This window comes from Leptidea sinapis, chromosome 28 (assembly GCF_905404315.1).
Source record: "Leptidea sinapis chromosome 28, ilLepSina1.1, whole genome shotgun sequence".
NCBI classification, from domain to species: Eukaryota; Metazoa; Arthropoda; class Insecta; order Lepidoptera; family Pieridae; genus Leptidea; species Leptidea sinapis.
The window spans coordinates 9,972,764-10,000,000 of NC_066292.1; the positions used below are offsets into that span (position 1 = coordinate 9,972,764).

The window sequence follows — 27,237 nt, forward strand, 5'->3', positions numbered from 1 at the left end:
GCTAAAACCGCAAGTACTCTTAAAATAATTATTTTTTTCCTTTTTTTTCCGAAACTCTCTTGAAAACATCTTAAACAATGCCTCCACTTAGTTCCAAGTCAATCTGATGTGGGAAGTGCTCGGCCATTATAACTATAATAATAATATTAATATTGACACGCTTTATACACAAATTATCTTGCCCCAAATTAAGCATATATAGCCTGTGTTACTTGTTGCAAGTCAACGATATATTTAATACAATATACTTACTTAAACATACATAAATACTTTAAAAATTTGGAATATTACAGAGTATCGTCGGTCATTATTACAACCCGCTCTCGAATTACATTCGGTCTTACGAGAATATGGGGCTGTTCTATTGCTTGTCACTGTCTGGAGGTCGACTTTATAAATATAATGACGACCTCGAGACACAAGATCAGACACACTCGACAGAGTTTTATTGTTGAAATTCAATAGAAATCCAAGTTTAAGTGTGGGTACACAAATATAATCCTTATCTCAATATAATAAATAAAATAGGTATAAAATTTATTTATTCAACCTTTATGTATCTCAATTTCTTTGTAAAATGTTTTTGGAATTATGTTACAGTTTAATGTTACATATTATATAAAATATGTTTGAGATACCAGGCTCCACAAAACTGTACCTAATTTACTTTTCTCAAACATGCATGGAAATATTGTCATTATTTTCGAAAAAAGAACACGCGAAGTATCGAATTTTCGGACAATTAAAATTAAATCCATTGCAGGAGTGTTTTTTGAATTTGGAACATTACAACGCTCCTGCAATGTTGTATGAAACGGCGTTGTGAGGTAATTAAATACTCTTTGATCGGATCTCTTTTGTCATTCTTGGCATAGGTACCATAGTCTCTTTGCATTTCACCTGTCGGCACAAATGATAAAAAAAAAAATGGCGGTAAAGTTATTTAATTATTAGACATTGATTTGTTATTTACATACCTACATAATAAATATAAATTTAATACTTACTAATTAAAATGAGTTCCAACGGTACAGAGAGTGAAATGGAGATTGATTGTACTCCACCAGATTTAAAATCAGAAGCCAAATTGGCAATGGAAAACCATCCAAAGAAAAAGCGAAGTCAAAAGAAAAATACATGAAAGTATATGAAAATTTTATGAGTTGTAAAAACGAGAAAAAGGTGAACATTTAATGTATAGTATAAAAAGTGTGTACTCGACCTGCAATTGCCTATTTCCAATAATTTTAATTTTATTTTATCCTATTTTTGCAATAATGTACTTTAGTCTGGCCATAAATACTGTTACAATTAAAAATAAACAAAATATTACATTTGAATTTGGAATCTGTCATTTTTATATGTTTGTTCATTGGATTTTCTCATTTTGGCGCCAATACATTGTACAATATATTGCGATATTAAGATGGAGTGATCTCTATAGTCTACTATCATCATCTTGGTTTTAACTCTGTTGATGGCCAATCCGAATTCAATGCTGGTTATTTCCAAACGTGTTAGTAGTTCTTCAATATCTTCCTTTGTTTGGGCAAGTAGTGTAGTGTCGTCCACATATCTGAGATTACAAATTTTGCGCCCACCGACAGATATTCCTTTATCCCAGTCCTCCAGAACAATCCGCATTATGTGCTCGGTGTAAATGTTAAACAGAAATGGTGAAAGGATACACCCATGTCGAACGCCAGCCTCTGTTTTAAAATTTGTCGAGTCTATTTCGTCCACCCGAACAGCTGCTGTACCATCTATGTATAATCTTTTGACGAGTTGTATCAAATGCAGAGGTACTGCCATTTGTGATAGTACGTGCCAAAGTTTTATCCATTTAACAGTATCAAATGCTTTCCGAAAGTCAACAAAGCAGATGTATAGAGGGGTATGGAACTCCCTAGCTTTCTCTATGATTTGACGGATCACAAGTATTTGTTCTCGTGTTCCTCTACCTAACGAAACCAGCTTGTTCGGGTGCGATTTGATGCGACACCTTGCAGAAATGGGATATAAGGGAAATCAGTCTATATTTATTGTATTTTTTCGTATAGCCTTTCTTATGCAGCGGAATGAATAAGGAATGTGACCATTCTGTTGGCCAACAGCCTGTTTCCCAAATTTTGCAGCAGATGGTGTGTAAGACCTCAACCCCCGTTTCTCCCATGGCCTTAAAAACTTCTATACGCTAGTCATCAACTTCCACGGCCTTATTGCTCTTAAGACGCAGGACTGCAGCACGTACTTCATCTTTCAATATTGAAGGTTCTTGTACATCAACACAAATTACCGCGCCGATGTCGTTCTGCACAGTGTTGCCATCGGAAAACAGTGATTTACAGTAATTCCTCCATATAGTAACAATTTCCTTTATTTCTGTTATTGTAACACCGACGGAGTTTTGTATGGCCCAGGTTTTCGGCTTAAACGTGCGAGTTAGATAGCGTATCTTATTATGGAGATCCCTTGTTTGATACTTAACGGAGTGCTGTTCAATTTCTTCACATATCTTTGCTAAAGCACTGTTTCGGTCGCGTCTACATTCAGCCTGTATCGAAGCACTTATTTTATTAAGTTCAGATACTGTTGCTCCACTGGCTTTCAAACTTCTACGTTCTTCCACTAGCTTCCATGTCTATTTTGACACCCAATGCTGTCGTTTGACCTCAGGGTTTTGTGGTTGTGTGTCAATAAGTACCTCTTTGATAAATTTCTTTGCGGATAGCCATAAATAATTGGGGTCCATTGAGTTCGTAGTTCCTGCCAGCCACGTGTTATGCTTTGGTACAAGCGATTCTGTGAAGGATCTTTTATCTAGTATTTCTATTCTATTTGTATACTTAGCTGGTCTCGCATTCTGCAACTTCAATTTCAGTTTGCCGATTAATAGTTGATGATCCGATTGACAGTCAGCACCTGACAAGGTATGTACATTCGTAACTGAGCTCCTCCATCTAGATCTTATCAGGATGTAGTCGATTTGGTTTCGATGCTTACCATCAGGCGAAAGCCACGTGACAACTTGTATATTCATCATTACAACTCTCATGGGAAGGTAGGTGGTTTCCCGTTGCCTTCTGCGCCAAATTCTTTTTGGGGTAATTTGTACTCCAAGTTACTGTACCGCCATTGGTCAGTCGCCATAGCCTCGTCTGTTGTCTAGCAGGGGTTGAGGTGAGCACGACCACGAGCAGATGAGGTTGGCAGTTGGACCCGATTACATGTTATCATCAATTTCCCCCTTACCCCCCAATCAAATAACACTGGGTAAATCCCATAATTTCCCTTTTTTTTTCTTAGCGGGAAGTTTAAAAACTAATCATGTAATGCATGTTGTATCGAGTGCACGTAGTAATATGAGACGAGTTTCGCATACCCAGTACGACGCAATGCTATCCGTCTTATTTATTGATTGTTAATTTAAGGCCGCCTTTGTCCAGCAGTGGACGTCTACCGGCTTATATGATGAATTTAACAGTATTTTTTAAAAAGGAGATGAACGGGCGATCGGTACACCTGATGCAATGAGAAAACCGCCCATCAACAACTGCAATACCGGGTTGCTCTTATATTGATGGTCTGAATATCATTCCCGAATAATTTTCGCCGAGACCAATAACTCTCATCATAGTGTTTTATAAGCTTTCATAATTCTGCAGCGTTGAAAGTGTCCCGGAAGCCGCCGCGAGCGCTTCCAGCGGCTCCGCGACATCCAGTCCGACCTTCAAGGCTTCGATCAGCCTCCGCTGGCAGGGATAAACGCTCCGAACTCAGGGCCAGATACTGGGCTTTGCTGTTTGGTGATCTGCAACGAGCTGTAAGTACTAATGTAATGGTCTTATTAACAAATAAAAAACTATAATAAATCACATTAATGCTAATGGGAATAATATAAAATTATGTTGAGTTGCTTATCTTGGCATTTTTCCCAGACAGATACGACCTCCAAATAAACTGCGTCTTCCTTAGTCAAAGTATAGTAACAATCTTCGTTTTTCCTATTACGTAATTCGTCTAATACCACAAAAAAGATAATGTTATACTTATTTGTCTTGTTGAATAACTTAATATTCTGTCAATAACTTAGCCTTTTTATCATGTGTTATGTGTTATGTTTTTAAGTATTTTAGTATACCTATAAGGTGTAAGTACATCAGCTTGACAACCCTAAAGAAGGCTAAATATAATATGTTGTATCGATTATTCACGTTGGTTCAATTCAGATATGTGAAATGCTATAACGGTGTTATTGATTTTGGCTGAAATGCTGTAGTGGGTGTGAGATGCTACAGTACCTACTCGTATGGGTTATAAGTAATTTTGTCAGTTGAATAAACTATAATTTAATTTTATAGATTGGTGAGATTTACAACACAGTAGAAGCTAACGAGAATCTTAATGAGTGCCAAGAAGTAATCCTAGTTTTGGAAAACTACATGCGTGACTTTAAAGCTCTAGCTGAATGGTTCAGGCTTAAATGGGAATATGACAATACACCACCTCCTCAGCGACCGCAGAGCTTAGCTTGGGAAATACGAAAAACTGATTTTGTGAAACCAGAACCAAGAAGTGCGTACTCACTTAAGAATTCGCCAAGTGTATCAGGCAAGAATAGTCCGATTTCCGGCTATAATACACCAAGTGGTAAGAACAGTCCTAGTTTAACTGGAAAAGCTAGTCCCGGAAGTGGAAAGGTTAGTCCAAGAATATCATCAGGACATTCAAGTACCAGTCCTAAAGCAAATATTGAATTTTTCAGTAATAAAATAAATTTATCTAAAATTACTGCGAAGCCTGAAGCCAAAAATGCTAAAGATTCTAGACTTTGCGATATTAAAGAAAAAGAGTTGAAGGACAATGGTGACGAATCTGTCAAACTCGTAGAAGATGAAATTTCAACATTTAAAATTAAATCTATTGAAATTGGGCAAGCGAAACTAAGCCCGTGTGTGTCTCCCAAACTTGTTGTTATAAAATCTCCGGCTAATAAAGACGTAATTATACCGCATAACAAAAATGTTTCTGCACAAGCTCAAGCAACTGAAGAAAAATTGAATGCTATGGAGCTAGAGTTTCTACAAAAGCAAAAAATTGAAAACCAAGTCAAAAATGACAATATGTTAAATCAAGACAAGGAAAGTGAAAATGATTTGCGTCATCAGCATGAGGCAGCTCAGGTATCACTGGAAGAGAAAGAATTTCTTAAAAGTAGCTCTTCAACTAAGTCTGAAGATAACTTTGGTGACATTTCAAACAATAGCTCGCCAAATTTTGGTCTAGATGACAAATTAGATAGTGATGTCACTGAAAAGTCTGCTTATTCTCCAGAGCCAGCATCGGATCCAATTATCTGTGAAGCTGATTATAAGTCTTTTAATAATGAACAAAAAGATGAAATAATTACTATTAATCCGAATGCAATTACTCAAACAAATGAAATTGTTTTAAACCAATCGAATAAAATTGCAAAGTCTGAATACAAAGAATCATTAGATAATATAAATGGTAGTATAGAAACTATCAAGTTATCAACTGAATATCAGGCGTGTGACATAGATGCTTCGAAAAATTGTGCAAATCTATCATATTTTGATAAAAAAACATCTGAGACCACAACTGAAAAACATATTTCTGCAATCGAAATAAAAAATGAAACTGAATCAAATAAAACTGAAAACAAATCTGCACCTAAACCAGCTTATTCTCAAGCAGCAGCGAAGCCTAAATTGTCATCTTCAAAACCAGAAGTACAAACACAAGTAAGACTCCCTCGAAGTTCTACTGTTGTTGAAATTCGGCCAGCATCATCTAAAACTCAAAGATCTTTTCAAAGACGGACGCCAACAAATAAATGTAGCTATCCGTTCAACTTAACAACAGGAAGAACAAGTTTATTTGATGCTCCATCAACAGGGAGAACTCATGTGGTTCCAAGGAAACCTTCGCTTAGAAACTCGCATTTAGGGTCGGGTGATGCTAAAGTAAATTTTAATAAAACTAAACCTATCAGACCCTCTTCCTTAAGAGTGAACGAGAGAGGAGATAAAGGGGAAAATAATCAAATATTTAAAGAAACAGCACTGAACTCTAATAAAGAAGTCCACGTAGATATTATGCGAATTGAATCAAATGAGAGCATAAAGACTCTTGTTCCTGACGATGTTTGTGGAACATCGATTGAAGTTCTCAATGTTGATAAGCACGACGATGACGGTTGGTTGACAGTGAAATCTAGACGGGAATCCAAAAAGCAGTCAAAGTATTATTGGGCTAATAGATTCAAACAACCCTCAGCAACAGCAAGTTTGCCAACATTGAATATGCTAGAATCACCGAAAGAAGATCTGAGGGAAACGTTTGAGCAATCAAATAAAAGCAGAGCCATGTCAGAACAACCTCAAAAAGTTGAGAGCAAGAAAACTGAAAAATCTCGAGCGAGAGTTAAATCTGAGAGCAAATCTAAGGATCCAACTATGCGGAGGCAAAAATCAGATGTCACAGGCATGAAGACCCGTTCAGCTAAGAACAGAGTTCTAACTAAAAAGGCAGAGAAATCTAAAACGCCCAAAGATTTTAAAAAAAACCGTTTGCATTCGTCTTTAGAAAGCCTAACAACAGGTCTGTCGAGATCTCAGGAGAGTGTTCATGAGGAATTTGACTTTGATAAATGGAAAGCTGAATTCAAATCTACTTTTAACTTCTTTGAAGACGATGACCAAATTTCAGACCATAATGAAATCTTGAAAACGGCTGATCCATCGGAAATGTCCGAGATTGCTGAGATGACGTCACAGATAGAAGAGAATGAACGCAAAATTAGTTTGGCGCTTGATTTTCAAACAGAAGTTGATCAGCGAAAGTTATGCGAAGAGGAAGATTTGTTGAACAGGCAAATATTGGAGCTGCAACAAGTATCTGACATTGATCTGGACACTGAAACAGATGATACTGAGGTATAGTTTTTGCATCTATATAATCGTAAAATTTTATTACTGCATCTATTTACTTATATAATATGTTATCACATTTTCACGGGAGTACCACTTATTTTTCTTAGATTTCTATTTTAGCCATTATCAGACAGGTGAAATAAGTTTTCACTCCTGCCAATAAAGTCAAATAAAAGGCACTATATTAGGTATTTATAAAATATTTGGTGTAGCCCACTTTCAGGCCAAATCCAATAAAAATATAAAGTTATTAGGTTTGACTAGTTTGCCCTTGCTAAATTAGTTTATTACCTATCCCACAAAACCATTCTGTATGGTCTGGAATGTAAAGATTAATATAAACTAGATACTACTTTAATATTTTTTGGGACAAACTAGTTTGGTTGAAATCATGACACAATTCTCATGCAATTATGGTTAAAGTAATAAAAATTTATTGCATTTACAGACAGATGCTGAAATACCAACTGAGGAACCTCCCACCCTACCTACCCCGGAAGTGCTAGGTTCTTTAAAAGCCAGTCTGGAAGACCAATACGAAACCGCGTTAGCTGGCATGTCCTGGGCTGAGAGAATTGACACATTGGGCGTTTTAGAAGCTCTCGTAGCTCGTGACCCAGGTAAACTGGAAATTTATAGTTTTTTTCAGTGAATACTTCTTAATGTGCGTTAGCATTTTCAGGAGGGAAAACATTCAAGGTCGAGATAGCGACATGCTAAAGTATACTTGTAGCTATAGGTATTTCGTATTACAAGTACCTAGCCAAAATAAGTCTCGGTTGCTTTTTGGATGTATATAGCTGATAGGAAAGAAGTAAATTTTACTTAACTTACGAAATATGAAAGAAAAAGACTTATACTTAATTTGCGATACTCTTTTTATCTAAATGATTTGAGTTTTATTAAGTGTTAATTCACGAGTCTCGTGCCAGATTTTGGCGAGTCACCACGTCCTGAGGATGCCTCGTGTAGAGGCGAAACACGTCTCGAATTGTTTAAAGACAAATATTGGCGGAATTAACACTGAAGAAAACTCAAATCGTTTGGATAAATATGGATTTCCGCAAAGTAACGCCTACAGAAATAAATTTTCTGATACTCTTTTTATCGGCGATAATACATTGCAGAAACGTTATAAGGTCCTTTTAATGGTACGTTTTGATGTTATTAAATTAAATATCTCAGAGAGCTATAAATAACGTAAGTAAGGCCAACGAGACAACAATAATGTAAACGAGCTTTCAGAGGTTCGAATAATCTTTCTAGAAATTATAGAAATTAGAGAAATGTTTCCTTAAACCCGTCTTCGTAACAGTATTTATTATAGACGATGTCGAAATAAAAGGTATGGAAAGAAAGATGAAGGTTAAATGTGCACTTGAGTAAATGATAAGGGTTCGTTTATCTGTCTTTTGTTTACAGTAAGTTACTTTTATTATACCATTGAGTATGTTCAGTTGTTTACTTATAACTGGGCCAGGTTCATATTGATACGCCCGAGACGTGTATAACAATTTATTGCATCAATAATATTATGACTTTTTTTTTTAATGAAAATAGGGACGAGACGAGCAGGACGTTCAGCCGATGGTAATTGATACACCCTACCCATTTCAATGAAGTGCCGCTCAGGATTCTTGAAAAACCCAAAAATTCTGAGCGGCACTACAATTGCGCTCGTCACCTTGAGACATAAGATGCTAGGTGTCAATTTGCCCAATAGTTTCACTAGCTACGGCGCGCTTCAGACCGAAACACAGTATTGTTAAACATTACTGCTTCACGGCAGAAAAAGGCGTCGTTGTGGTACCCATAAACTAGCCGGCTTCCTGTGCAAAGGAGCCTTCCACTGTGTTATGTTCGCGCTATTACAGTAGGTACTCACACTATAGCAAACTGTATAAATACATTCTGACATTGTATCTAAGATACTATTTAAATACACTTGCTTTAAATAGAACCATTTGGTACGAGAGCTCAATTAAGAACTGTCGTAACTAGACTTCTAACGTATCTAACATTGACAACGAAATTGTATCAGTTTAACCGAATATTGAATATACATCTTTCATTAAACAAACCAAACAAGATGCTTTTTATTCAATAACGAAATCTGATAACTACTATCATTAAAATTAAAATGACTATGAATATTTAGTAATACAAATAATATTGTATAAATCATGACACCAAAATGGCTTGACAATTTTGACTAAATAACTTCAAAAACTTCAGATTTCTCCGCAATCGTATTGTTTTGGTTTCTCAAAATCGCTTTTGGCTGTGTTAAAATATTTATTTATACGTTTTAGGTCGAGCCCAGCAACTTCATGCTAAACTATCTCAGGGCATAAAGCGACGTGGTAGTCTACAAGATGCCCTTCGAAGGTAAACAATATTTATTTTTTATTTACGAATTTTAAACGTGCAAATTTTTTAATCTAATCGGCTTATGTTCACAATTTTTTTCGTTTTATTTTTGCGTGGTATAAATATCCATCTATGTGACTCCTTACATCTAAAGCGGGAAGTATGCAATTTTCATTGGGCAGATTATGATCACAACATATTGTAACTGCTGTGGGCTACTGGATGTGGGTTTATATAAGATCTGTTTTCCAATTTTAAATATGAAAATAAGGGACAAGACGAGCAGGACGTTCAGCTGATGGTAATTGATACGCCCTGCCCATTACAATGCAGTGCGGATTAAAAAAAACACAAAAATTCTGAGCGGCGCTACAATTGCGCTCGTCACCTTGCGCTAGCTACAGCGCCCTTCAGACCGAAACACAGTAATGCTTACACATTACTGCTTCACGGCAGAAATAGGCGCCGTTGTGGTACCCATAATCTAGCGGGCATCCTGTGCAAAGGAGCCTCCCACTCCTAATTTAGAAGACGAAACTGTTCTGCCCTTTATTAGACGACGGGCTATACGGTCCATGACTGTTAGTGTTCCGAGGAGCTGATTGTTCTGATACCTACGGGCGAGGACCTCTATCGCAACACCATCTACACAAACTAAGATACTATAACCTGCGGGTGCGGCATTTCTCATCAGTGCGGTTTTCATGGAACATCCTTCATCCAGCACCGTGTTTCTAGGTCGAAATGGGTTCTTTCAAAACAAGTGCGTACTCTCACTTATAGACCGACAAAATTCCATTGCAAAGTATTGGCGAGAGTGATCATCAGGTGCACATATGTGCATATATAAATTCTATGGATTACCGCAGCGATATATACGTATAAATAGTATACATTTATTGTTTTCAGATTACAGGCGAAGCAGGCACGCGCCGAGAGACAGCGCAACGAATATCAGACGGAGCGTGGCAAGAAGATACACCAACTGTTGGCGAGGGTAGAAGAAGTCAAGGTGGGTAAAATTGCAACCTTTTTATACATATATAAAAACTCATTTTAATAAAAATTTAGTAAATTCGAATATGTATCAGCTTAAAGTTCTTTAAAATTGTAAGAGTAATAATAGTACAAATAAACGTGTTGTGGTGTTACTTGTGTTTAACGTGGTCTAACCAAGCCATCGTGCAGACGCGCTAAATGCCTCAGCGTGCTTTGAGAACTGCAAAAGTATCCATCTTAAAAATTAGGTTTCAGAAGGAATGTATTTCTTTCGATAAGTACATGTCAGCTTTTTTTTAACGGTACTTAAAATAAGTATTAAATGATATAATTATTATTTCGTCATTTCGCCAATATTCAAAAAACCAATAAACTGGCCAAAATTTGACAAACGCCCCATTGTGTACGCACAAAATGTATTTCATCATCATCAGCTAGAAGACGTCCACTGCTGGACAAAGGCCTCCCCCTCCCAAAGATTTCCACGACGATTTAGCACCCCCTGACCCGTCGCTTATGTGGCTGCTACCGTGGCCACCACGAACGGGTCCGCCGTGGACTGAGGGCTGGGGCCTTATAGTGTCTGTCATGTTTGGGGGTTGGAATCGCCACGCTTGGCTGGTGGGTTGGCAATGCAGTAGATGGTGTGCTCTTAACGAAAGATGCTACTGCCCATCCTCCGTTGTTTGTATCCCTTCGTCGCCTCTTATGACACCCACGGGAGGAGAGGGGGTGGTGCTATTCTGGTGCGACACCACACACAGAAAATGTATTTATATTATATTAATTATTAAGAAATTTTGTATTTCAGGTAGCAAAGAACCAACTGATCGACGAGAAACGAATACGCATGGAGAGGAGATTGCAGAAGGCGGCCGAGAATAGAGATCAGCATTTAAAGGTAACTGTGAGTTATATCAATAGAGAAAGAGTCTGAAATAGCGACACTTACCATTCTGGTACCTGAATTGCGTGAAATAAAGTCCAAAGTAAAATCACTTCTAAATAATGAAATCAAATCTTTAATTCAATCGAAGAGCGAAATGGAAGGTGCAGGTGGTGGTGAATATAAGGGCTTAATATAGTACTATTATTACAATAGGGCATTTCGAAAGTATTTCAAGTTAAACAAGACTTCTCAGATCAGAAAATAATAATCGCTGGAGACCACAGTTAAGTGTCTAGTAGAATGTATGGGCGGCAGTTATCACTTACGGTAACCAGCAGGCTCAGAAATGTAAGGATCACATGATGCGAAGAGATTATCATAATGTCATGGAACGGCATTTTATAAAAATAAATGTATTTTTGTTATGGAATAGGAGGACAAACGAGCGTACGGGTCACCTGTTGTTAAGTGATCACCGCCGCCCACAATCTCTTGCAACACCAGAAGAATCACAGGAGCGTTACCGGCCTTTAAGGAATGTGTACGCGCTTTTTTTGAAGGTACCCATGTCGTATCGTCCCGGAAACACCGCACAAGGAAGTTCATTCCACAGCTTTGTAGAACGTGGAAGAAAGCTCCTTGAATACCGCACTGTGAAGGACCGCCACACATCCACATGGCGAGGATGATAACCTAACTTGTGGCGTGTCGTGCGAAGGTGTTTGTCTTAACTACGACTATATTATTTCTTTTCTTCAGGACCGCGTGCGCAAGGCTCATGATGAAGAGGAGAAGTTGCGCGAGATCGCCTTCATCAAGCAGCTGGAGGCAGAGAACCGGAGACACGAGTTCTTGGAGCAGTGCCGCTCGCACACAACGCGTCTGCGACAGATGAGGAGAGACCGTCTCACCAAACTGGTACTTTATTGCCTAGTGTGATCTTTCTTATTCTTTCACATTTATTATTCGTACAGACTGGATAATGCGAACCGAATCAGATGATTGGAATACATCTAAACAAAGGTATCTCTTTTCGTAGCATCTCTAAACGTCCTAAAAAGATGCCGAGACAATAGCATCATGACAGTTAGTGTACGAATCGCGCCAAGATAATATGACAGTCCCCCTGAAAACACACTCTGAAAAGGTCATAGTTATTCTTCCCCTTTTTAAACCTTAAAAAAGTTCTCTAGCTACGGCGCTCTTCAAATAAATTACACAAATACTGCTTACAGAAAAAAGGCGCTTTAGGAACTTATCCAGTCCGCATTATTTCCAAAGGAGCAACCGAGGATCCGACAAATGATTTATTTTAGGTAGATTTTTCAAATCTCCATGATATTGGCATGTCGGATCAAGATTAGTCGCCAATTTGCACAATTATAGTTGTTATTATTTTATATTGGACTGTGTAGATGAGAAGTAGAACAATGTTAAAATATGGATTTACGTAATGCTCCAGCAACATTTCTCGTGACTAGACCAACCGGCATCAGGCCATTAGAATGCTTGTCAAAGGAGTCCCCACTGGTGTTCTCAATATATTCGGAAAACATGTATTATTAAATCAAATCAAAATCACTTTATTCATGTAGGTCACGGAAATGACAGTTATGGATGACAAAAAAAATTTTTTTTTATTGAATCTACCGCTACTTCGGTTGAGCTTATGAGAAGAAGTAGCAAGAAACTCATTGCCACTTTTTTTCTCTTTTCATTATGTAGCATTATGTATTTATTGTAATTTTTAATTTAATTGTGATTTAATTTTTAATTTATAACATCATAGCGATTTAATATTTAAAACATAGAAATTTTACTTTTAATGTACTAATTGCTTTTTAATCGAACTCAAAAAAGGAGGATGTTCTCAATTCGTCGTTATTTTTATTTATGTTTGTTACCTCAGAACTTTCGACTTGGTGAACCGATTTTGATAATTCGTTGTTTATTTGAAAGCTAGTCTCAGCCAATGTAGGTTTGTAACTACATACTCAGTTATAGGTGAGATGTGCTTGAGTCGCACGGGCGATGTGGGTAAACCGATTCCAAAAATAACAATAATCGTTACTAGAATATGATTGTATAAAAAATTATTTTTATACTTCTTAGTGCATATTATATCTATTGTTATTTTTTTTTTACATATGATTGTTATTTGCGCCTATAATTGAAGTAGCACTCAACTTGTATTTTTGTCTATATTTTTTTTATATGTATTTGTGTATACTTTGTTGGTGCAATAAATATATAAATGAAATAAAATGAACTCATGCAACCTAATCTATCCAGGAGCAGAAAGCTGCTCGCGAGGCGGCGGTGGGTGCTCGCAGACAGGCGCTGGAGGCCGCCAGGAGACTGCAGATGGAGAGTCTGATGGAGCGGAGGAAGGTGCGGGACGCGCGCCTCGAGGTCATGAGGGTCACGCGGCGCCGGGAGCGGGGCGACGCGGCCCGGGAGAAGGTGGGGCTGGCATCACATAACAGAACGACCTTCACCGACCTGGTTACGAGGATACTACATAGCAGCTGTTCGTGGTCCGCCCATGTAAAGAAAGAGAGGGCGCATGCTCTGCACTTGAAAACAAAATCGATTGGTATAGAATTTGTCCATCAAAACAACCGGTGTAATATCTAAAAATAATTAATAATTAATCGTATCCTGGACTGAAATTTGCTAGGCAGCCCATATGCAATATTGACATTATAAATTTCATAAAAAATATGTTTCATCCGGTAACCAGCTCGGTGAAGGTCGTTCTATATCGGGATCCTATACTACATGTTTTAAATAAGTTTTATGAGGACATACCCTAGCTGAACCCACTGAGTAAAACCTGCAAACATATAAACGACGTCCAAACGCCGTCAATAAAATGACACTCGCGCGATTTTGTCCTTCGATTCTTGGATTATTTGCTTAGGCTTTAGTACGGTGGAATAACTCTGGCTTTACAGGTGATTATATCAGCCAGCCACAACGAGAAAAATATAAAAGTACGTGGGACGTATTCTTGGACGTTTTAAATAACATCCTAACTTAATTAGAAGATAATTTAAGTTTTCATCTTGCCTCAGACGTAAGTATCCAGTTTTGCTTAGAAAAAATATGGGAGGCAATATTTAGTTCTTATAATGAATCATTCTGGGAAAATATGTATGACATAATATTAACCTTAACATCTGTTATCACGCCCATAAACAAGGTCATTATGAGTTTGTTGCATCATTTTACATATTATCTACTATATACATTTTACATAAACAAAGTCATTATGTTGCATCATTTTACATATTATATTGTAATTGAAATGATTTGTAAATCGATATAAATGTAAATCTTGATATTATGTAAGAGTGGCAATGAGTTTCTTGCTACTTCTTCTCATTAGCTCAACCCTTAACGAAGTAGCGGTAGATTCAATAAGATTTTTTTTTTACATTCATACGTGTCATTTCCGTGACCTACGTGAATAAACTGATTTTGATTTGATTTATATTTTTTGAATGTGCTATCGTTATTGCACGTCTAACAAATTGCAGTGTGGGTGTGCTTCTGCCTTCTAGTCTTGATAGACAGCCCGCTTCAATATCGCAAACTAAAACCCATTGCTACAGTCCAAATTAAATGTGATTTACTTTTAGAGGAATGTTTTTATAATGTTAGTTTATATTAAATTCATTGCTGTAAGAAAACCGCTTTACTACTTCTACACTAGTTATAATACAAAAAATTATAAATGTAGGAATCAATTATAAACATAAAATATGCCTCAGTGGAATTAAAAGAATAATCGTGTTCGGAATGTAATATTTTCGAATTAAGCCTATGTAATGTCTGCTAAGGAGGACCCAACGATGAATAGAATAATACCTACCTATAAAGTATAGTAAGAAGCAGAACAAACATTCATGTTTGTGAAACAAATTCTTGTTCTGATTGGGAATTGAACCCAAGACCAGCAGAGCTACCATACTACCAACATAATGTAGTTGCATAACCTTCAAAAGTGAGCCTACCAAACATACGATTTATCTGTAATAACTTACCAGTAATATATATTTTATTATGTATGTATCTTTGGTATGTATACATGTATATATATATATGTATATTTGTCTCGTCATAAAAAACAAATCTAGGTATATAAAATTCTCGTGTCATGGTGTTAAACTTTAAACTCCTCCGAAACGGCTTCACCGATTCTCATGAAATTTTGAGTGCATATTGGGTAGGTCTGAGAATCGGAAAACATCTATTTTTCATTCCCCTAAATGTTAAGGGTGGTCCATTCTATTTTTTTTAATTTATTTTTTACATTTTTTTTCAAATTGGTTTGATTATGAGTCAGCATTAAAAAATACATACAACTTCAAATTTTCACCCATCTACGATCAAATTTACCTTTGTATCCCGATTTTAATATCGGCAATACAACGTTTGCTGGGTCAGCTAGTAAAATGTAAAAATTGAATGTTCGTCTATTCAATATCGGTGCTTAAAATTAACTACCGAGCATTTTGAAATTACTACACCACTCATGTACAAGTATTTATTAACTAATATTTTTTTTTAAAACAGACAACAGTGAAGCCTGGCCCATTTATACCCAATTCGAAATGAATTTGAGTTCTAGTCTATAACAATTTCTTTTATTTACACAAAATACACTGAATTTTAATAAAAAAATATTTATTTAATATTAAAACTATATTAAGTATATAACGTGACTAAAAAAATGTGTCGCCCAACGTGGGGCTCGAACCCACGACCCTGAGATTAAGAGTCTCATGCTCTACCGACTGAGCTAGCCGGGCTGTGAGAGTTAGGTTGAAATGATTGACCTATTTATAAATAACACTATTAAGCGATGTTTTCCTGTCTGTGTATCGACTACTTTAAAAATACAGATATCAAATTTGTTGATAAAAGATAACTTACACATCGGCATTTACGACGGAGGTTTAAAGGAGCGAGGAGATATTATATGAACCCTAGTGACCAATAAGGGATAAATATATATCAAAATACCACGAAGTTAGTCGATTATAGGTACTACTGTTAGCTCGTTATTAATTTTTTGACTAAATTGTTGGATTTTCAAATCACTCGTTTATAGTCAGAATCTTCCACCAAAACCGCGATGGCCGACTCATTCCCCTTTATAAGGTAGTTTATATTATACTAACTAAACTAAATTTACATTCAAATAATTTTTATTCAAAATAGGAAGTCAAAAACTACCACCCATTCCAAAAGTTATGTCTCAGACCTGAGAAGAACGGGCGCAACAAACTCAGCGGTCTTCTTTTTTATTATAAAAATGTGGTCACAATGTGAAATCGTACAATATTTTTATTTATTTAATAGTCTGTGGGCGTTCGGTCCATTCCCAGTCTGTGGTATCATTTAGAATGTAATTTACGTTATAGTAACCACACTAACGTTGTTTCACAATTCTTTTGAATTTCGTAATACATTTGTTTTGAACATTTTCTGGGATCTTGTTAAAGCATATACAGCGCTCCACAAAAGCCTTACTAACTTGTCTTAGCCGAGTAGTAGGCATCATAAGTATATGTACATACCTAACATTATCAAGAATATCTTGAGAAAGTCTGAATGAAAGTCAGAAAGAATGTCAAGATGTTTATTTCTTTCAGTTTTGCTCTCGAAAATTCTTTAGGACCTAGATTATTAATAGCGCGAATAGCCCTCTTCTGCAGCACAAATATGGTATTGACATCGGCAGCATTGCCCCATAATTTGTAGAAACTTGAAAAATACTTACTCTATTATGCTAAGTCTCAGCATGGTTTCACATTGACAACTAACGAACGCCCCTATAATAAATGAATTAGTCTCAAATACATTGCGATCCTCAGGCGGAAGCTGTTAAGTCTCGTCTATCAGCACTGGCTGAGGCAGCAGAGTTGGAAGCTGATGCGCTCCGGTCCCGCATCAGAGACAAACAGGATGCCAGTCAACAGAGGCACAGCTCGCATCTACAGGCCATCAGGGAGAAGGCCACTGGGCCAAGGCAGCCGGTGAGTACGGCACTATCTTGTATAATGGAGAATATCACTGAAGTCCGTCAAATGAAGCAATAGTTATTTAAGCAACTGTTGTGTAATAAGGGGTATTAAAACACGATTGTGGGATTGATATACGAATAGGGTGATAATACTATCACATGGGTTTTTTCATACCTAATTATCAACATGCATATAAGATTCTATGTACACCATAATATGAATCCTCTATAAAAGATTGTTAAACAGTAAGCTTACTGCTAACATTAAAAAAGCCAGTCCTAGTAACCATTACATCATCCAAACGAGTGTTGTAATGTTGTACTGGCTTTCATTACAACACTCTTGGATGATGTAATGCTTATTAGGACATTGGGTGTTTTAATGTTGGCTATAAGCTAACTGTTTTAGAATATTTAATAGAGGATTTAAAGCATGGGTGTAGATAAATGTTAAAACTGTATAGTTTTAAATCATGACACTACCGATATTGTGTAATAACTCAGTTATTATAGTGTGGTGACGTCACAACCCCGCTCCGAAGAGTCTAGCTAATTTTTTTCGGAAATGGTGTTACCTATGCAAAATATTTCTTGCCTACTTATTTTATTAGTAGTAGAGCACACCTATTGTAAAGTTCTTTTAAGCGGCGGCCATCTTGGATTTGAAAACTGATCACAAAATCGTTCTCTGCACCCTCGAGAACCTAAGATACGATACCCATAATCTTGTTATCATACTATTGAGCGGCGGCCATCTCGGATTTAAAAATGATCCCAAAATTGTTTTCTGCACCCTCGAGAACTTCGGACCGATATTCATATTGCTGAAAACATAATTTTGTGCGGCAGCCATCTTGGTGATATTCTTCATTCCCGCGTTTTAACTTGGGCCTTGGACCTTAGTGACGTCATAGTCACTGAGTCTTATCAGTATTTTTTCAGTGAAGGTCCTGTCAAAATAGGTCGGAATAACATACATTTGCTTTGAAATAAATTATTTGCTGGTAACATTGTCACTTGCATATAGGTTTACATACACTATTGTATGCCAGAGTTGTGTGGCTTATGAGACATTTTATCGCAAGTTTCATGGAACAGTTAGAGTCATTTGGGGTGCTATACGGCTCAGATCGAATTCTCACTATTGTATGAAAATAATTTAGGGGTTTTGTAGCAGAATCTCATTACCATTCCACCTTCGCACGACACGCCACAAGTTAGGATATCATCCCCACCATCTAGATGTGTGACGGTCTTCCACAGTGCGGTTTTCAAGGAGCTTTCTCCCTCGTACTACGAAGCTGTGGAATGAGGTTCCTTGTGCGGTGTTTCCGGGACGATACGACATGGGTACCTTCAAAAAAAGCGCGTACACCTTCCTTAAAGGCCGGCAACGCTCTTGTGATTCCTCTGGTGTTGCAATAAATGCAAGAATGTGGGCGGCGGTGAACACTTAACACCAGGTAACCCGTACGCTCGTTTGTCCTCCTATTCAATAAAAAAGAACACTGTTGATCCGTCCGTCACGAGAATGTTTAGCAAAGTGCTACACGATTTGAGTGAAAAGCGCCATAAAAATTTGGATCAATGAAATCTCTTATCATAATATAAATTGTTTAAACACGATCTCTAGGAGGCAAATTACAATTTATCGCAATTTTGTAGACAACATCCGAGAGTCAAGACAAGGACACCATAGATGAAGTAGACAGAGTTGAGGAGGAGAAAAGGGAGAAGTCATTGAAGAAGAGAACAAGAAAGTTGAAGCAGAAGATACTGGCGGGGTAAGCATTACTATTAAAATTTTTAGATTTCTTTGATATAATTATATATAATACAATGATGTAATTTAAATTGTTAAATTCTATATTATATTATTTTGTTATTAAGCGTTTATTCACATTCAGCTTGTCCCAGAAAGAATGGATAATCTTTGAACCCCGCACGGGACAGCTCTCCAGCTCAAAAAAAAAAATATCTAAAAAAAATAATCCCAAGTGATACCCAAAATATGTGTTTTTTTTTAGAAAAACAAGTGTTTTTTTTTAATAATATAAGTATCTATGATACTTTTTTCAGAAACAAAATAAGAACTTGAGTTTTTGACATGAAATTTGATACCAAAATAATTTTGGCATAGTTTGAGAGTGTTTCATGTAAAAAAAAAGTTTGAAAACGTAAGTGGCCAGCTATTTAAAAAAAATGCGCAAGTTAAACAAGTTGTTATTTTTAAGATGACATCCCTCACCTCTGGGATATATAACTTAAATTTTTTACCAAAACTTACGATCTATGGGGGACTCGAACCCGCGACCTCTCGGGTTCCGCCAGAGCGCTCTTCCAACTGTTGGTTCAATTCGAGTGACGTATGGTTCGTAAATCTTGGTATGTCTTGTTCAACTCTCAGGCTGTGGTTCCATTTACAAGATCTCTGCTAAACCTCAATAATTGCATATTAGGATATTGACTTGAGATGTCGCTCTTTCAAATCTAAACATTTTTTTTATTTTTACAGTGATATCCCTCACTATATTCAAATAGTTTGAAATTTTTGAGGCGTCGTTTTATCTTGTGGTAATATATTTTAGGTTCTCGAAATAATCAAATGAAATACCGTTTAACTAAAATTATACGAAAATGTAGTTTTATAAAATTTTATTTATTATTTCCATTTATTAGCTAAGCATTAGTTTAATTGAAATAATGTTGCGCTAATAATAATCTTCTTTTCTATCGAAAGTATGTATTTTATCGTATTGCGGTTCCTGTAAAATTTAATGTATATGGTAATATTAATTTCTTCTCTTGTTAGTTGTCCAACTGACGAGAAAAATAACAGACCTTAACTTAAAACATATAAATAAAACAAAATTATTCAAATGAATAAACCTTGCGCTGTTCAAATTCGCAATTCGAGTATGTTTTCTTTTAATTGGATTTTTTTATTATTTTGAATTTTGAAAGACGCAACCAAAGATATTCATTTAGAAGACAACTTATTTTTGTACTTCAAATAGTTTTTAGGTATGAAGTTATTAATGGAATAACCTTACATAAAATTGATGTGTGTTCTTTAATAAGTATATTATTTTGTAGGATTCCCTTTCTTATATAATATTTTTTTAAATCTTGTTTCAGTGGTGTTTCAGTAGTAATGCTAGAGAATGCGATAGATCGAGATTTTTTAAATCAATCTTCGCACAAAACTACCAAATTGATAAGTCAACTCAACACTATAGTCGCGGATTTAATAAACAATATAAATAATAACAATAGTGAAGCAGATAAAAAGAAATGTAAAAATAATAATAAAGAAGCTAGTGATAACAAGAAAAATAAAAACGTACTTATTGAGAATAGCGCCGAATCATCAACAAATAATGAAAAAGGTAATCTAATAACCAATGGCGTACAAAAGAATGAAAATAGTAATGATGAACTAGTCAATGACAATTCTAAAATCTCCACGATGAATTCCGAAGACAAAATAGCCAAAAGCAATGAAGAAGTTGTCAATAGTCAACCTAATTCAGGAACGTCCAATACTGGTAAAGGAAAGAAAAAGAAGCATAAGAATGTAGAGAAAACCGATTCCGAAGAGAAACCGAAAATAAACGGTCACGATCTACCGAAGAAGAAGAAACAAAATAGAGATGTTTTAGATGACGATAAATCTAGTAAAAAGTCTAAAGACAATGATACGGAATCGTCCAGTAGTAGGAAGAGATCGAAGAAAAAGAATAGAGATATCATAGCAGAGTTTGATTTTGATTTGGAGGATGATACTAAGAAGCGCAGGAGACGAAATAAAAATAGTGAATTGATAGAACTATTAAATGATATTAACAGATGCAGAGAGATTAACGACAGACATGTACACGTAGACACCACTGCACTAGAGAAACTTTTGAATGAACTGTTTAGAGCTCTAGACAGACCTGACTCAGTAAGTAAAGTTATCTTTAATTCATCATATTATGATTTTCCTTTCAATACTGGCCAGTTGTGTTCAACAACAGATGAAAGTCTATTTTAATGTCTTCTTCTGTAATGCAAAGTAACATCATGTACTAGAAATAATTACAAGTTGATAGTGCAATTATTTTATTAAATTACTCAAAAGCGGAACTGAATTGTCAATAATAAATAAATAAAAATATTTTTTATTGCACAGACTCATAATTAAGACCTATTTAAATTTTAAAGACTTCGTAAATGATAGTTAGTTGCTTTCTAAAAAACAAAAAAATGTAAACCAGGGTCGACCAGGTCTAAAAATACCCTTTATAAATAAATATAACAAACTTTCAAGATAAAGTTGTGTTACTTGTACCGACTAATATTTTAGTAGAAAGTATCATTGTTGTACTTTTAAAATAATTTGGCTATGGGAGTCTGAGGTATAATTTCCTTTTGGGAAAAGGGGTCAAAAAAATTTTTTGTGAATCCCAATTTTAATACATCTAAAATGATTGTTCTAAAAAGAACTACAAATATACCAATCACGTTAAGTTTATAGATCATACATTCAATATATATATATATATGTAACATTTAACTTCTATTGTATATATATATACAATACAAGTTAAATGTTACATATATTTGCGAAGCATTCTTAATTTAACCCTGTAATTCATTAGTTTTTAATTATAACAAATATGTTGTTTGCGGCTCTAAAAACCAAATAATTTCTTCTAAAATACTATGTTACTTGAGAAGAGTTATTAGTTTTTGGCCATTCTTTCGATTGGCATCATATGAGTAGGGGTGTTTTTTTTTACATTTAAGTTGGTTCGATTCCCAGACGAGGCAAGTAAATTTTAGAAAATCTTTGAGTGCAGAATTACTAACTTTTAAAAATAACATAAAGTCTTTCAGTAAAATAGCCTATCTTCGATATTTAAGGTACTTTCCCTTCATGTCCCATAACTTTGGGACACCCTGTATAGTAGTAGATATAGAGTAATATTATAATAATATGGTGTGCTGGTGTAGGAATGTAGTGATTCATCAGCGGCCGTGAGATACGCCGCGGTGAAGGCGAGCTATGATCTGCTGGGCGTGATGGCTGATCCTGACCGCGGAGACCTCGCTGACCAGCTGTCCACCAAGTAAGTCCCATCACTTACCAGCAGTATGTACAAAATAGATGCAATGGATGATGGTGGATGAAGGATTAGAATATAGATATCAATTAGCGCCATCTAGTTAAACTGCTTGTAACTAGCCGACGTAGTTGCAATCTATAAGGAAACAACAAATTCACCAAACGTCCTGACCTTATCGCATCGCTATGCCGAAATGTCTCATAAAACGAAACGCATGTGTTGCTAAATTCAAAAGAACTGTAAAAATCTTAGTGTGGCATAGTTGTGTAAAGCATAAATGACGTTTGAATGAGACCATATTATTTTTTATGATTATTTAATGAATAAAATTAATTTTATTTGCAATCCTGCAATGCAAAGGATTTTAATCAGTGATTTAAAAATCATAATTTAATTTGTATTGTGTAATAAAATAAGTCTCCGATAGCTAATATTATGAAACTTTTTTTTATTTTTAAGGAAGTATACTAACCGTAAATGAAATGAATGTTTATCGCTGGATTTTCATGGCAAAGTAGCGACACCTACGTGATGTGTAATTGTGCAGAGTTCAGTACGTATTTCGAATATGATCCACAAAAAAGTACACAGATTACTTATGGGATCGCAGGAAGCGAGATTTGGATACATGAATGTCGATACATTATTATAACGCATTAGACTCCCATATATTCGTAATGCAAACAATTCATTCATTCAACCGAGGTGATTGGCAGGTAGTGATCACAACATATCGTAATTGATCAGGTAAACATTAGCTACTTATTGTCTGTGGCTTTAAATAATAGCTGTGTACCTAATGAGGTTTCTTAAAAATGTAAATGAAGTGCTGTTGAGAATTTTCAATAAATGCACTACATGGATATTTTTATTGTTTGGTCACTTTATATCGCATGAAAAAACTGTACAAAGTGCACTAGTATTTAGCGATAGAAATGCAGTGTCGAAACTACACTAATCCCATGAGCGAGTGATATAATGTCATTCCACAAATTTCTACGCATTCATCAAATGTAGCTCAACACGGCGAAACTATCGAGGTGATTCTGGTGGCTGAATGCGGATAAAACGTCAACGTAGTTTCGCGCACCTGTCACTATAGGTGACCTAAGGGCTTTCAAACTCTTTGAAACAAAACAATTGTACCTGAGTTGTTTTGACACGACTGGATATTTGGCGAGTCGTGGAAATTACTCGGTGATAGCAGACCTACGGGAAGAAATATTTCATGTATGTATTAATTAAGCTACAGGGTTATTTGTATTGCTAGTATGTATGTGTGTATCTGTGCAGGTGTACGCGCATGGCCGTGATGGTGATCTCCCGCACTGTGGTGGCGTGTCGCCTGTGGGGCGCACAACTCGCTCGCACCAACATGTGCGTGCACCTGGTGGCACTGCTCGCCGACCAGCTGGTGAGTAACGACTAGTTACAAGATTTCGTCATACAAAGACACGGAGAGTACGTGAATCGTCAGAGATCTAGTACACTGTGAAAGGCTCGATCACTTGTTGATACCTAGAGACATCGCTTCATTGTGTGTTTTCTATCGCATTTATCAATGGTAGTTGTTTAAACTGATTCCTTACTTCCTTGCTCCACAAATAATTATTTAATATCCTCACCATCATTTGTGGTGTTCCTCCACAATGTGGTTTATTAGTAACTTTCTTCAACGTACAACCAAACTATAGAACGGTGTATCTAGGACGTAGCGATGTGTACCTTTAAAAAAAGGCAATAGTCCTTTGATTTCTCTGGTGTAGCAAGAGAGTGTGGGTATTGGTGGTGATCGCTTAAGTTCAGGCGGCTCTTTTGTCCTTCTTTTCAATGAAAAAGTGCATAGAAGTCGACCGATGTTGAACTACAAAATATTTTATACCGTGGTAAATCACTAAATTTACTTTTAATTTTCTGTGTTTTAACTTAGGCTTTTGTTTGTGTTCAACTCATGACACTTGTAAAGCAGCGGCTGCATTATAGTCGAAATGCACCGCCCTCGATTCTCTGATTTCATATCTAACTAAGGGAATTAAGAAAGCTATAGATGGCAAGAAATCCTCTGGGGATCTACTCTATATAGGAATAGCGCAAGGGTTTGCTCTTGGACCATTTTTGTTCCTACTATATACTTTTATTCAAAGAGAAAAAGGAACAAGCGTATGATGAAGTGAACATTGCTCTACTATTCTATATCGTTGAATGCTTTACTGCTAATAAAATAATATATTAATTAGCAACTAATCGAAATTGTAGAACACCCGATGGTTAACAAATACACGCGAGTTTAGTGATTATCGGAGAGATTTATTGATACACAGTGGAATTTTTATAAATGTGTAGGTATAACTGTTGATTCAAAATTAGTATAGGATCCGCATATTGAAGGATTGGGGAATAGACACAGTTGTGCAGCATACGCGGCTAATTCGATAAAACATCTGAATACCGTGATAAAAATTTGTTTTTCCAAATATAAAAATAAGCATTGAAATTATGTATTTCAATTTTCGTTTGCATTGGCTTACTTTTGTAATAACACATTCAAAACATTTTACAACGAAAGTTTTTACCCTTTCGTTCAATACTACAATTGATAACTAAATTGAGTTGCCGAAGGTTTGCGACGTCTGATTGAAGGACATCAAAACAAACGGCTCGGAAAATGTTGAACACCCCTTTCTGTTACGTAGAAAAGTTCCGCAATGTGAATGGATTAGTTTAGTAGGTAATGTTGTAGTAAATTTTCGTTGTATAGCCTGCTATTATGGTCTTAGATTTATTTACGCGTATACTAATATTTTTTATCGTTGGTTTACGTACTGTGATTTTATTGAGTTCCCTGTTCGGTGTTTATAAACCTACTATAGTAATAATATGTAATATTCCGAATGCCACTTTCGCACGACACACCACAAACTCGGCTATCATCCTCACCATCTGTATGTGTGGCGATCTTCGCACAGTGCGAAGTTCAAAAATCTTTCTAACACATACAACCAAACTGAGGAAGGAGCTGTCAGAGCTGTTTCCAGGACGATACCGCTTGGGTAGCATGTAATCCCCAAAAAGATTCCTCAAGTGTTAAAGGATCAGGCGCATCAGATGGCGCTCGTTTGTCCCCGTTTTCCATAAAAAGAATATATAGTTTATATTTGTTACTGACGAACCACCAGTAACAAATATATGCCCCGTAAATTTAAGGAAGCAGTTAACACTGGGAGTTAAACGAAGCGGTCAAGTGTGAGTCGGATTAGCAGACCACGGCTTCCACCATCATACGCGACATAGAATTGCAATCGTGAAACCTCTAGTGGGTGCTACGTGGTTGTGTGTTTCCCAACATGTTTGGGTCTGGTACGGTTCTGTCAACAAACAGGATTGTCTTCTAATAAGAGTCGCTACGGTGCTCCGTATTGTTCCAACATGTACTGCCCTATGCAACCTCTTAAGGCGACACTAAATGCCAGCGACCTTGAGCGATATGAGTTCACGGCTTCCGGCCCGCCATCTATGTAACAAAGCCAATATTTTCAAAATTCTTGCGTGGAAAACAGTTTATATGCTTACAATCCTCGTTATTCATTTCTAATCTGAATGAATATACCTACACAAAAAAGTAAAGCTATAAGAATAAATTTTCTGAGAGTTGTACTAAAAAAAATACGTCATGCCATGTCAAAAATCTTGTTTAACTGCAAGAAAAAGTGGTAGTTCAAAAAGGTAATGGAGTGAAAACTATAAGCAACAGCAAGCATTAGAAACCTACAAATAACATTTAAGTATATGTGTAACAGGATTAAGTAGTGTTCATAGCTCGAAATGCTATATTTTCACCAAAAAACTTGTCTAAAAACACCTTGTTTGCATGTTTTCTGCTTACTCTTCGCCTTAAGCTGTATGACCTTCACGGCATTGGGTTCGCTGCTGTTTGATATAACAAAAACAAAGATAATAATATCTATAAAATTTATAGGAATATAATGGAAGATATTGTATAATTTGTCATCAATATTATTAGATTCTTAAATACTTGTTTTCATTACAATTAACTTATTTTTCTTTGTTACACGTGAAATATTTATTCAGCTAAAATGAACTGTAGTAATACACAAAACTTTAATACGGAACCCAGATAAAGTAAGGCCATTGTGCAAAGAAGCGAGCGATACACTTTCGTTGTGCACGTAGACAGTAGAGGCGGCAGGTACGCTCGTGGCGTTGTGCCGAGTTACCGAAGCGTAGCAATCTATCTCAGGGCTGTCATCTGTAATATTTAACATTATTTATTTGAAATTGGCAATAAAGTTTGTAATTGTACTGTATCACATAGGCTTGTTTTTGCGATAAACCATTGTAATAAATGAATTATATGATGATTATTATATTGCAACTAGCTGTCGTATATATACGTTTTTATATACAAAACTATGTTTTATATATCATATTTAAAAATCATCAATTTAATAGATTTTATTTCTTTTGGCAACCTTTTTATTGACATATTATCCGAAATAAACATTAAGCTGTTGCGAGACGTTTTGAAGTCGTGAAGATACATGAATATCAAAATTATTTTGATATAATCCTCACCATCTGTGTGGTTTTCCTCTACGGTGCGGGGTTCAAGGATTTTCTGTGAGTTATTTCTAAAGCGATACGACATACTTCAAAAAGCGCGTAAACCTCCACTGTGTTACTACTAAATGCGAAGTAAAGTTATTCCATTTTTTTTTGTCTTTATCTTAACTTTTTCACTACAGAGTTACTTGACAGGGAGAAGTAATTTTAAACTTGGAGTAACTTTTCATTGCGTTTATTAATAAGACAGCTGGTGTTTAAAGAGACTGTATGCGATGGTGATTACACCACATAAGG

The 27,237-nt window shown here is 36.0% G+C and overlaps 1 protein-coding gene and 1 non-coding gene across 2 annotated transcripts in view; one reads left to right on the forward strand and one right to left on the reverse strand.

Moving 5' to 3' along the window:
* Positions 1-27,237, forward strand: part of LOC126972947 (227 kDa spindle- and centromere-associated protein) — a 92,217-nt gene that overhangs the window by 4,595 nt on the left and 60,385 nt on the right. Inside the window, exons 2-14 of the mRNA XM_050820041.1 lie at positions 3,666-3,823; positions 4,362-6,959; positions 7,405-7,576; positions 9,269-9,344; positions 10,236-10,338; positions 11,137-11,226; positions 11,974-12,132; positions 13,507-13,677; positions 17,100-17,261; positions 18,914-19,032; positions 20,387-21,194; positions 22,247-22,362; positions 23,653-23,773. Coding sequence (XP_050675998.1) covers positions 3,666-3,823; positions 4,362-6,959; positions 7,405-7,576; positions 9,269-9,344; positions 10,236-10,338; positions 11,137-11,226; positions 11,974-12,132; positions 13,507-13,677; positions 17,100-17,261; positions 18,914-19,032; positions 20,387-21,194; positions 22,247-22,362; positions 23,653-23,773 — 4,853 coding nt within the window. The remainder of the gene's footprint in view (positions 1-3,665; positions 3,824-4,361; positions 6,960-7,404; positions 7,577-9,268; positions 9,345-10,235; positions 10,339-11,136; positions 11,227-11,973; positions 12,133-13,506; positions 13,678-17,099; positions 17,262-18,913; positions 19,033-20,386; positions 21,195-22,246; positions 22,363-23,652; positions 23,774-27,237) is intronic.
* Trnak-cuu (transfer RNA lysine (anticodon CUU)) lies at positions 15,959-16,031 on the reverse strand. The gene has a single exon. It is a non-coding gene; the product is annotated as a tRNA-Lys (tRNA).